Consider the following 12,864-nt stretch of genomic DNA (forward strand, 5'->3'; position numbering starts at 1 on the left):
TTGCCTTTGGCAATTAAAATTTAAATTAATTGTGATAACTTGTGCGATCAATTATGAAATTGGGCTAGGCCCAAAAATATTGTAACTTGTAAAAGGGGTAGGCCCAATTTGGGCGATAAAGCAAATTAAATTCAATTTTATGTATTTTAAGCGGCAAAATATATAGCCGACTTGAGAAGATACAAGGCACAAGCCTTGTATATAAACAAGACATGTTGATGCCTCTCATATACACATTCAATCAGCGAATTATTCTTCTGCCTTATGCAATCAAGACTTGTGCGAAATTGAGCGAATTCTGGGCAAATTTGTCATCCAAACTGTGCATTCACTAGCAGCGATTTGCCTTATCAATCTGCGCCTCATCACTTGGAATTCGTGCCACTTCTACTCTTGCGAATTGCATCTTGAAGTCTCTGATTATACATGATTTGAATTGGGCGAAGTTTGTGAAGTTGCTGATCATTATCTACCCTTGATTGATCGCCAAAAAGGTTCTAGATCAGATAAGTTAATCTGAGCTGATTTGTATATGTAGAACTGTTGATAATAAAGAATTGATCTGGATCTTCTGTTGCTGGGTTTTTCCTCCAAGAGGGACGTTTTCCCAAGGTATTTTGGTGTCTCTTGTGTTGTGTGTGTTTACATTTCATTTAATTTCTGAGTTTACTTAATTCTGATCACTAAAATTAACAATAATAAGTAACATAAGTCACTTTTACAAAAGGCAACTTAAGAACTATAATGAAAGAAGAAGTCGTCAATTTTGTTAGAATGAATACTTTTCCTTTGTCCAATCTATCAATCAACACTTTGTGATCTTCCAATCTATAATCACATGTTCACGAGCAAGCTTGTCTTTGAGGATACACATTCCAATGGCTCCATATTTGTCACCGATAAATGAGACCAAAATGCGTCTACCAATGTCTTTACTGTAGCTTGGTATTTGATTCTTCTATTATCAGATTGATCTTCTCCAAATTTTGATGAAAACCTTTATTGTCACCCTCCATTTCCACATAATGATGCCGATGAATCTTCAACTGCTTGATGCAATCTTCAAAACTTAAAGTTCTCATTACTCACAATAGGCCATCACCAATTCACAGTTCCAATGCTTTTCTAAATCAAAATGTGTGACATTGGATTATAAATTTGTCCAAGGGAACTCAAAAAATTATTCATTCTACTGCTTTTTCAATGTCCCTATCTTATTTGAAAGCTCCTTTCTAGATATTGGCATGAATGATGCTTGCAAAAGGCTATGGAATTTTAACTCTTCATCTTGGTGCTTGGTTCTACACCTGCAAACTGCATTTTATAGAAAGATTTTAAGTGTTTTCAACACCTCTTTCTCATCATTATTGCCTCCCAACTGTGTTTCTTTAAAGCTTCTAAAATCTTTTCAAGAAATCTATTTTATACATAGCGACAATCATGAGCTCTCATCCTGGCATGATCTGGGACAATGTTGATAGTTGTTATTGGATCTGGCTTTAGACTTGCCAATTGGTTTTGCTTGAAAATTAAAAAGCCTTGTCCGTAAATCTATTCTAGTGCATAGACTGCAATTATTGCATTCTTCGAGATTGACATCTCTTAATGTTCCGTCAAGCTGCTTATACGGCTTTTGTCTATGCTTCCATACTTTGCATGTATGTTTATTGTTTAACAATGCATTTCCAGCTACAATGCTTGACAAAAGCTTCCATTCTATTATGCTCTAGTGGCAGCCCTTTCATTAATGGTTAAAATTTGATACAGTGCACATTATCATAGCACAAGCCTATTTTTCTGATTGTCTCTTTTAGTATCAGAATAGTCTTCACAAAAACATTGTTTGTGCTCAAAACATTAGGAATGGTTCACATCTCTGAAAACGGTTACTCTTCTTATTTTCAAGATTTCATTTAGTGCATTTCAAATAATCATTGCATTCCACGCGATGAAATATCTTTGATGCATTTTGTCAAACAATTACTATGCTTTGACTGTGCATCCGCATCATGCTTACATCTCCAAGCTCTGTCCCAAAACTTCCATTTTTGTATGAAATTTTCTAAAGGTCTTTTTAACAAATCTATTTGTGTATGGCTTACAAACCTTGCAACCATTACATTTGTTGAGATGACATTTCTGAGCAGTTCTGCAAAAACAATTCACATGCCTTCTCTACACTTCCTTCTTTTGCATGCATATCTACCAGAGCATTTTCAACTATAAAGCCTCTTATTTTTGCTTTGATGGGTGCACATACTCCGTTTCAAAGAATCTATATTGGCACGAGCAGGAAGAACTCGTGCTTTATGCATGTTAATTGTGTTTGTTTCAAAATTCTTAAAGCTGTTTCAACATTCTATTTTCTGCGAACCTGGCAATCAGCCAATCACATTTTATTGAAATTTTTTGAAGTCTTTTTAGCATGTCCATCTTGTGCGAGCTCATCATCAACTATAAATTGGGTGCGATAAAAACAGCTCATGCAATTGAAATATGTACAGCACTCATCCACCGCTTAGAACATGAACAAAACTTATAATGTTTGGATACATTTACAAAGTACTTTACTATTTCAAAGCTTTTGAGAGCTTCCTCACGAAATCCATTTCGTGCACATTCTGTAATCATTGCGACCCATGTGCTGCTGTCTCCTTGAGGCACATGTTGAACTGTCTGGGGTTTCATTCATATATGATTCTGCATCTGGCACGCATGTCTATCATCATATACAGTTCTCATACCTTGTATATGATTCCACATTTCACATGATGTTTACCACGGCATCTTCATCATGTGACTCGTGAGGTCAAATTTATGCGAGCATATTGTCAAACGGTTCATCTGCCCTGTTGCTGCCTTGCACATTTCACATGCATGCCTTTCGCTTTGCGAGTTTCTATAGACTTCTCAACAAATAAATTTTGCACAATCTCGCAATCATTGACCACTGTATGATGATGACCTCTATTCGAGGCATTCTGGCAAACAGCTCCAACGCATCCTTACTTACACTTCCACACTTTGCTCACATTTCTATCAAAGCGTTTCAATCATGATATTTGATAAAAACTATCCTTCCACCACTATGTTTCGATGCATGTCAACACTCTGTTCAAAGCTCACGTTTTGGTGCATGCTGAGAGGATGTTGGCAAAGGCTTTGGAATTGACTTCACACATGCCCATTTGTGAGAGTTTTTCAGGTTTATAATACTTGACAAAGATCTCCCTTCACTATAGTTTGATGGATTCATGCCAACCGTAGCTGCTTGAACGATTCCTAAGCTTTGATAAACAAATATGTTTTATATAAAATGTGCAATCATTATATTCCATGAGGTGACGCCTGTTTTAAGGAATTTTGTCAATCATTTCGTGTTGCTTAATGAAGTCCATACTCTGCTCCAGTGCTCCCATTTCAGTATGTTCAGGCATCAATGTGCCTGTGTGAAGTTTTCAAAAGCTATTCTACAACTTTATCTGTGTATTCATGCATTCATCACATTCCATATGGCCCTGTATCTTCAGTCAAACAGTTCGCTGCGTTGTCAAACAATTTAGGTGCCTTGTAATTTCTCCTCCTATAGTTTGCACAAGGAACACTAGCTATTTTCATTTGCTTAAAAGTTTCTAAAATCCATTCACAAATCCATTTCCTGCACACACAGCAATCATTTCATTTCAATTACTTGAGATGACTTCTTGAAATATCCCCTGTACTGATATAACTGAAAACAAGGAATATCTGACTGTTCGAACTGCGTGTTACACTGTTTGAGATTTGCGTGTTATGCTGACAGAGTGTCTCAGGAATTTTCAGTCTGATATGGAGGTCTTCAAACACTTACTTCTCATGAATAATCAACAATGAATAACTCCTAATGAATTGGACAATCACAAAGATGCATTTGATACCAAAAATATAGAGTTCTATGCTACTTTAGACACACTAATATACACCAACAGCTTGCTGTCATTTTAACAAACAGTTGGCATGAGTCCTCAGACAAGCATGATTTATGAATGTAACCTAATTTTCTTTCCTTTCATTTAAAGGAGGTTTCAATAAGTCCTTACAATGATAACACAATGTCCCAGGTTCAACTTATTATTGACTCGTAATTTTCTGTGTACAAGACAGCCATGATTGCATACATAAATATCATCAAATGCTCATTGAAAGACAACACTAAAAGAACCTGGTAGAGACGCCTTGATGCAGGGATGAAGAAGCAATCAATATCCATTTTGTTGAGCCCACAACATCACCACATTGAAGTGTTTCCAAAATCGCCCCTGCTGTTCATGGTAGTCTGAAAATAAATGAAGGATCAGCTGCAAGTCTTCAATGCTCTTCTCCAAAATGTTCGTTTTCCCTTCACAATTATAGCACTATCTTCCTTGATATGGTTTGATGCCAATGTGGATGGCTATGTGCAAAATCGTGGGTACCTGTCAGTCTTGTTCGGACTGTCTCAGACCTGAAATGGATATCAAACTCAACTTATTTCTCCTTCAATCTCATCCCAAAAGAATCGCCTTTACCTCCTGTTGACGTGTATTTTGTACACAATCATACACAGAATAAAATACCTAAAGGTACCTTATCCTCTCTTGAGTAAAGCCTCTGATTGCTGAAGATGTCGCGAAAAAGGATCAATCAGGATGACTCCAAGGTTCTTTGATGTAGGGTCTCTACGTGTGGATAAGCTCCAGTGGTATGATGTGATTTGCTGGAATCACAAGGGGACTTACATTTGATGATTGAACTTCTGATCTGCTTTGCTGGAACACAGGCTCTTACTAGCTTAGATTTGAAAAAATGGAAAAAGGATGAGGGCGAAGAGAGGATCTAATCCTAATACTAAAAATGTAGGAGCAATGATTGATCTTTGATGAAACTCTAACTAGGTCTTGTTTTGACATCGCAGGACCATCTCCACAAGGCTAGTGCGATCTTCAAAGGGAAGCTTTATGATGTTCAAATCATCACTGCAGGCATAGACACCATCAGGTTGATGCATATCAATGAAGAAGCCACAATTGAAGTTAAGCTTAAGCTGAATGATTCCAGTTGACTACACAAGGCAAGTTTGCAATCAACAAACTGCTAGTAGTATGGATGTACGAATTCCACCATCAATCAAGCACATTTCTTCCACTCATCTAATAACATGAAATCAAATATGAGAAATATAAAGACCATGCAAATTGTCGAATCGACCCATAAATTTCACCATTTCTTCAATGAAGTTACAAGTCTTTTACAACAACCTCTTGGCAACAATCTTTGCCTTCTCTCTCTACTCTACTCTAATTGCTTCCAACTATTCCTAACTATTCTAACTATTTCCTCCCTATTGCTAATTGCCTTTACAAAATGAAATGCCAGGGCTTATATAGTGCCCACAATACAATTCGATGGCTAAGATCAATTCGAGATCGATGGCCAAGATTTTACAATGAAAACCCTAATTAGGGTTTGTTACAACCATTACATAACATTTAATGCTCGACCAATGAAATAATTGTATTGCTTGGACACATGTCCTCTCTAGAAAATTCGACCAATGAATAGCCGAGGTAGGTACATAGAAGTTTGTGCCACCTTCCATGAGTTAGGTCCATTGAATCTGGAAATGCTGAGGTGGACCACACTGACTGGATGAGCGATGACTGGGATGCCACCTCATCTGACACTTGTAACTTGGTAGATATTCAACTTGATGTTGTTGAGAAGCTAGCTTTAATTAACTCTTCTGGAACTATTTGCTTCTTCAACGAACCCTTTGCTTTGACTTCTTGTGTCCTTGATTTGCAGGATGATGATGTACCTCGCCTTGTAATACTGGATTGGAGAAGGTCGCCCTTGATGACGTTAGTCCAAAGAAGGCCGTCCTTGTCGATGCTAGATCGTCCTTGATCTGGCTTGATTTTCCTTGATGAGATCTCCATTTGATGCCTACACAACATTTCAAAATTAGTAACATGATTTTGCAATGAATAACTAGATTTAGAGATTAAATTTAGGAAACTTCATGATAAGTCCTCGAGTTATCATTTCCTAAAAAACGATTGAGCTATCGCAATTCAAAATTTCAAAATTCAAACTTTAAGGCTATGACGATCAAAATTTAAAATTAAAACAAGGGATCTTGCCATACCTTACTTGAGAGCTAACTCAAAAAATGCAAAATGAAGAAAATCGCCTAGGCAAAAATTAATGTTTGAAACTTTCAACGTGATCTCCTTCAAACGAGCGATCCTCTTTAGTAATTTGCCACCTTTGGGGGGGGGTCTTCAATGTAGTCTTTGGCAAGTTCGCCCCACTTTAACTTCAAGTTCGCACTCCCTTTGCTAAATTCGCACTTCTCCTTTATGAAATTCACTCCTTGTAAATACAAATCGCACCTCTCTTTGTCTTCTCCGAATCGCATATGAATGAAGGTGAAATGATGATTTGAAAATGAAATTATCACCTTCCCTTTATAGGCGCTTACCCCATGCATTACCTTAGGCCGACTTTTGCAAAATAAGGTGATTAAAAGCAATTTTAAAATAAAACCAAAGGCCGACTTTGTAAGAATAAAACAAGTAAATCCAAGCGCTCCAAGTTTTCATTTAAAATAATAATTAATTAATTAAATGCCATCGTTTTTAATTAATTCGTTTTTTTTTTAAATAGGCAAAATTAATCAATTAAATGCTCATGCGTTAAATTTTAAATGCTATCAATTGAATATTCCAATTTATCGATTTTTCTAGCATTCAATAAAATTCAAAAAAATGTTTTAACGCCAAAACTTGGAGATGGTGGAAAGATACAAACCATTATCGCCCTGGTCCCTGACTGAGGGACAGGAGCGAACTTCCATTTTAGCCTTTGATTTTCGCCTTTGACGTTCAAAATCTCCATCTTTACGTTGAAACTGGCATTTTCGCTAAGAACCTCGAGCTTGATTGATTTGATTTTGTGGATGAGTGCCTCCTGAGGTTGATATCGCCCTGGTCCCTTGGTGAGGGACAGGAGCGAACTTGCCCTTTTCCTTGGGTCTTTGTCTCTTTAATCACCAATTTATATCGCAAGGCAGGTAACAATGTTATCCACTCATTCCATGCATACTTTACTCGTCCTTTACAATGCAAATTTGATATTTGAGTGAATATCGCCCTGGTCCCTTGGTGAGGGATAGGAGCGAACCTTTGTTCCTTGTGCTCATCCTTGTTTATATCAACTTGCAACTGTCTTCACGGTGTAAAATGATGTTCCTTACTCCCTTTTGAACACTTGAAATGTGAGTGGCAACTTAAACTTGGACACACTTGAACATTTCGCTCTGGTCCCTTGGAGAGGGACAGGAGCGAACTTGGGCATTTAGTGCAAATCCTTCATCTTTGGCGATCTTTGTAACTTCATTCTTTGTCGAGGCGCTCCAGACATCAATGCTTCCTTGTACCCTGACTTGGAGTGATTTAAGCTTGGAGGGAATATTAAATAACCTTGAGTTCGCCCTGGTCCCTGGCTGAGGGACAGGAGCGAACTTTCACTTGTAGGCTCAATCATGCTTTGCTAACTTTTAAAACCATCTTCAATGGATCCGCTATGCTCCCCTTCACTCATCCTTGACATGTAATTTGCTTCATCTTGGCGAGAGATTTGTCTAAGGAAGAAATCACTCTGGTCCCTGGGAGAGGGACAGGAGCGCCTAGGACAATATGGGCTTCACTTGGCGTTTTTGCAATCTTCAAATTATCTTCAACGGACTCGTTACGCCTCCTTTGCTTGCCTTAAACTTAACACTTACTTGATCTTCGCCCAAAACCTGTCTTATAGGGAAAATCGCTCTGGTCCCTGAGAGAGGGACGGGAGCTATCACTTAAATTCGCCCTGGTCCCTGGCAGAGGGACAAGAGCGATTTTGCTTCTAGGGTCAATTTTCCTCATGATTGTGCTTTCAAGTTAAATTCAACTGATAAAATGTATCTCCTTTGATCTTCTCAATTCGCGAAATCGTTCAAATCTTTCGAGGACAAGGCAATTTTGGATTTCAAGCTCCGGTCCTTCAGTGAGGGACAGGAGCGATTTTTGCCCTCCAGGCCCAAATGCTTCACTTTTCACCATGAAATGTCTTTGCTAGGGAAGATATCATCCTGCCTCATGCTATGAATAAAAGTTAATGTCCAAACAAGGTCTAAAAATGTGTATATGAATAAAATCGCTCTGGTCCCTTGGTGAGGGACAGGAGCGAATTTACCTTTCTAGACAAATACTTCATCATTTCATCGTCCTTAATCAAGTCTGGATGCTCTATCACGTTCATTTTGTCCTCCATCATGCCTTTGATGTCTCAATTTGTCCAAACAAGGTCAGGAATGACTCCACATAAGCTTTTTCGCTCTGGACCCTTGGTGAGGGACAGGAGCGCTTCGCCTTGGTCCTCCTGGGAGGGACAGGAGCGAAATTCGCTCTGGATCCTCAGTGAAGGACAGGAGCGAAATTTGACTTTTCGAACTCTCTATCAGGACAATTTTAATGGAATATAACATTTAAGTATTCTTTCTTATACTTTAAGTTATATTCCATATATACTTTCAGGATGTTTGAGAGTTGGTTTCGGACCTCCAGGAGTTATATTGCAAAATCTAGTTTTTTGAGGTTTTTCAGTTTCCAGACTTAGTCAAATTTCAGGATCAGGACATTCCAGACTTAGCCAAATTTTCAGGACCTACTATCCTATTGATCTCCCCGACAGCACTCAAAATGCAAAGGCTAACTAACAAAACCCTAAAAGACCAAAAAACAAACCCTAAAAAGCAAAAAAAAGCAAGGGTCCCCATTTGCAATGGGGCGATGTGTGAAATGGTCACAACACCTCCTAAAACCAGCGCTGTCCTTCAAGGTAATCTTCAATGCTCAAACAAGGGTATAAAGGCAAAATCAAGGGCTTGTAGGAAGGAGACTATTTTTTCTCAGATTTGTAATAAGCAGCTACCTCCTAGTTTCCTCTTTCAAAATGACCCTCATGAAGTCGCCTTCCTTCACCAATGCTGTTGCTGCCTTCTTGAGAATGATTTGTGGCCTGAATGAGGTAGTATGACCAAATCGTGACTTAGGAGCAGAAAATACAATTTGGCTAAGTCTGAAAATCTGATCAGCATGCTCCCAAATGATCTTCAATAAAAATCGGCTTCTTCCCCAATAGAAACCAATGGGTTTAAGGCACTTCAAGGATAAGTCTGAAAACTTCATTAACCCCAACCACCATGATCATGTAGCAACTCAATAAGCTCTATATGGAAGACTGAGTATCTTCCACTCTCAGCTGCAACCCCTCGGAAGGTCTTCCACTCCCTCAGTTATGCAATCTATGGGAGTTTTCGTTCCCAAAGACCAAAGTCCGTAGACACCTCTTGGTTCTACAAAACCCAATCAAAATCAATATCCAAATCCAAACTACTTTAAAGCTTCAACTTGATCTCCTTTAATACTTTTTTCACCCCAACGTCCAAAAGCTTCTAGAAGTGACTTTATGAAATAATATTTAATTAGTCACTTTATTAAATTAATTAAATATAAAGTCATCTATTACTTTTTAATTTATTTGATAACTTTATAAATAATTAACTTAATATTTTTAATTAAAATAATTAATTAAGCTATCCATGAAAAATAATAATTATTTGGACAACTTAACTAATTAAATTAATTAATTAATTCTTCTCCAAAAATGGGGACATTACACTTCTCCTGCGGCATGTTATCAAACAATGCACGCACTATGTCTTTGATTCCTCATTTTGCAGGCTTGTTTACCTGCACAATAGCAACCCATCTGACAAACCCCTCTATTACCTTTGCTCAATGGATAGACATAACTATCTTTCAGATACTTAAACAAAGGTTAGAAAGTTAAGATTATTAAGCAAGTGAGCACAAAGGTTAGAAAGTTAGGATTTCTGAGCAACTGAGCATATTGCTTTGAAAAGTCAAAAACCTAACCTTTAGAAGGTTAAGATTGCTCAAAATTTGAGCATTTCTAAACTTTTGAAGTTAGAAATTGTAAATTTTTTAGCAACAAAACGAATTGAGTGTACGATTACTTGCAAGTTGGGGCTCGGGATATGAAGAGAAATATCTTGGATACAGATAAAGATTTTTCAATTGTTTTTCGTCCCGACATGATCACAATGGGAAATATATAGAAATCAATTAAAAATATGAAAACTATTTTTGAAAAATAATTTAAATATTTCCCATTAAAATTCAGTACCCAGATTTACAAAAAATGACCATAACTTTCAACTAGAAATGAGTTAAGCTCCGAAATTTGAACTATATGTTGGTGGTAGGCAAATGAGCATAACCCAATGTCCGGTCCTCATGACGAAACCTGGGACGAGAGATTTTCATATTTTTCGAGTAGGGAATGTCAAAAATTGAAAGATTAAAATCTCTTAAACCATCAACTGGGTTTGGACGAAAACTAGACACATGGCTCAAAATGATGCTTAGGACATGTTCATGAAGTGATTTCCCTCAATGCCTTGTAATCTTCAAGATTCATCCATTTTTGTGTTTTGACCAACATACTTTAGGCCCGATCGTGATAAGGTTTGAAAATGATGACTTTGGACCGAAATGACATATGCACACATCTTAAAAACTCTTGAAAACACACATCACGACTTTATATGACATTAGCTTCAATGCAAAGTTCAAATTTTGGATGTTTCAAAATAAGGGCAACAATCTTATAATGTCTTCAGCCTTGAAGGGGGTACTTATATCTAGTTAGTATGCCACTACACAACAGGTGTAAGCCACTCTCAAAGAAAAAGAAAAATCTGAAAAAATCAGAAATTGACTTGGCAGGTACATTTCATAAGAGTCTCACAAGTCCCATGTGACTTGGCAATTATGAGAATGTTACTTGACACCATGTCAACAAAAAGAGTCATTGGGGTCAAAAAAAACTAGACAACTACAGTTCATTTTGTGATTTTGTGAACTCAATCCTGAACCCAATAAGCTTTGGACATTGTTAGACAAGATTTTACATATATTGTCACGAATTGTCATTTTCATACCAAGGGATTGGATTTGCATCGAAGATTTCTATCATTTAATTTCCCTCTTTTTAATATTTTCTGAAAGTCTACAAATAAAGCTCAAACAAGTATCTGAGCAAACTAATACAAATACTTAGCTCCTTACAAGCAATAGAATACAGCTCGTTAGGAGCAACAACTTAAAAATTACTACTAGAAGCCAAACAGTGGCAGAGCAAGATTCAACACTTAAAATTCCACCTTATACTTCACTTTGGGGATTTGAACTTGGGTATCCACAATGAGAACCCAACCCTTTGACCACTTGATCTCAACCCCTTGGAATCATTTTCTTGTTTCAAAAACATAATCCCATTAATAATCACCATAGGAATTAATTTGAGTAGTTAATCTCAACTCTCAGCAATGTAATTTTTTCAGTCAATTTCAAGGAATCTTTGAAGTTTCAAGCATGTAATTGTTTTTTTTTTTGTTTCCATTTCTTATTTATGCTAGTCTATTTTTATTTTTGCTAAACTAAATTCTCAATAGCTATAGCATAGACTAGGTTTTTTTCTATATTTTTCTAGTGCTTGCCCCTCATTATATTTCACTTGCCCTTGATCAAAAAATGGATCATTAGAAAAGATCTCTGACATGGAATTATTACACTCCATTTCCCTCTGGTAAAGTAATCAGGTTATATACAGTTATGCTGGCATGACTCAAAAATCATAAATTAACTGAAGGACCACCTTGCAAGATTAAAAGGCCAAAACTTGAGTCCATGCCCAACGTTGAAGCAGAACTTGAGTCTATCACTAATGTTGAAGCAGAGGCAATGATAGACATGAATGCAATTTTTAACACCTTCCAAGGAAAAGTGCATAAGACAAGATCCAGATTATACATTAAGAGCATCCTCAAGACTATCAGTCCCACAATTCAAAAAGGTCCTTCTACACCTTCCTACACCAGATTAGCATCAAATTTGTTTGTACCCCATTATATTCCCACCAATAAAGCCTTTTGTAAGTTTCGGTTGGAACAGGACAAAAACATTATTGAGGAAAGATATTAGCCATCTTTTTATTTTTTCTGGGTTTTCCATTCAAGTGTCAAGGCCTCCATATTGGTCAGTGATGATTGATGCCGCTGTGATTTATGGTGTTGGGCTTGAAGTCCCTTATTGTTGATGCCATTGTTGGATGAACCCACACCAGACATCATTGAGCTAATTGATCAATGGTCATGTGTTTCTATATCACAACATGAATATGTCAGGAATAGTGCCAAAAGCACTAAATATTCACTGTTCGGATCAACGGTTGACCAAGCTATCCATTTGACTTTCATAGTAGATTCCAGCTGGAGACTGCCATCTTTGAACGGAATGAGAAGAAAAGAAGGAAGCTCAGTACAGGCCCCTGATTATTCCACCAGAAAAATTCTCCTCGGGGCTGACAATTAAATCAAACTAAGTTCATAATTTGTGATACATTCCCACAGGGCATGTTTCACTGACCTCATCCATCAATATGATATAGTGTTTCCAATGCTCAAAGCTGGAAGAAACATCCTCAAAATATCATGTTAAAAAACATCTAGTGCTGATAATAGCTGATAAGAGTATTTATTCATTAAAAGTTAAAAAAGCCAAGCGATGCTACTTCTGAATAATCACATACCTTGTAGATGCCGGTCCTTCCTGCCCAAACAATTTGATCCAAGAACAAAAATGTTCCCAGCAAAGCATTTTTTGACTGCAGATAGAAACAAATTAAAAAGTTCAGACTGCTCAAAACTCACAAACT

At 37.2% G+C, this 12,864-nt stretch overlaps 1 protein-coding gene across 2 annotated transcripts in view; it reads right to left on the reverse strand.

Moving 5' to 3' along the window:
• Positions 1-12,864, reverse strand: part of LOC131064660 (peroxisomal membrane protein 11-5) — a 61,129-nt gene that overhangs the window by 11,052 nt on the left and 37,213 nt on the right. For both annotated transcript variants that reach the window (XM_057998890.1, XM_057998889.1), the window contains exon 4: positions 12,739-12,813. In XM_057998890.1, the coding sequence (XP_057854873.1) occupies positions 12,739-12,813 (75 nt within the window). The remainder of the gene's footprint in view (positions 1-12,738; positions 12,814-12,864) is intronic.

The sequence above is a fragment of the Cryptomeria japonica genome, chromosome 9, assembly GCF_030272615.1.
Source record: "Cryptomeria japonica chromosome 9, Sugi_1.0, whole genome shotgun sequence".
Classification (NCBI taxonomy): Eukaryota; Viridiplantae; Streptophyta; class Pinopsida; order Cupressales; family Cupressaceae; genus Cryptomeria; species Cryptomeria japonica.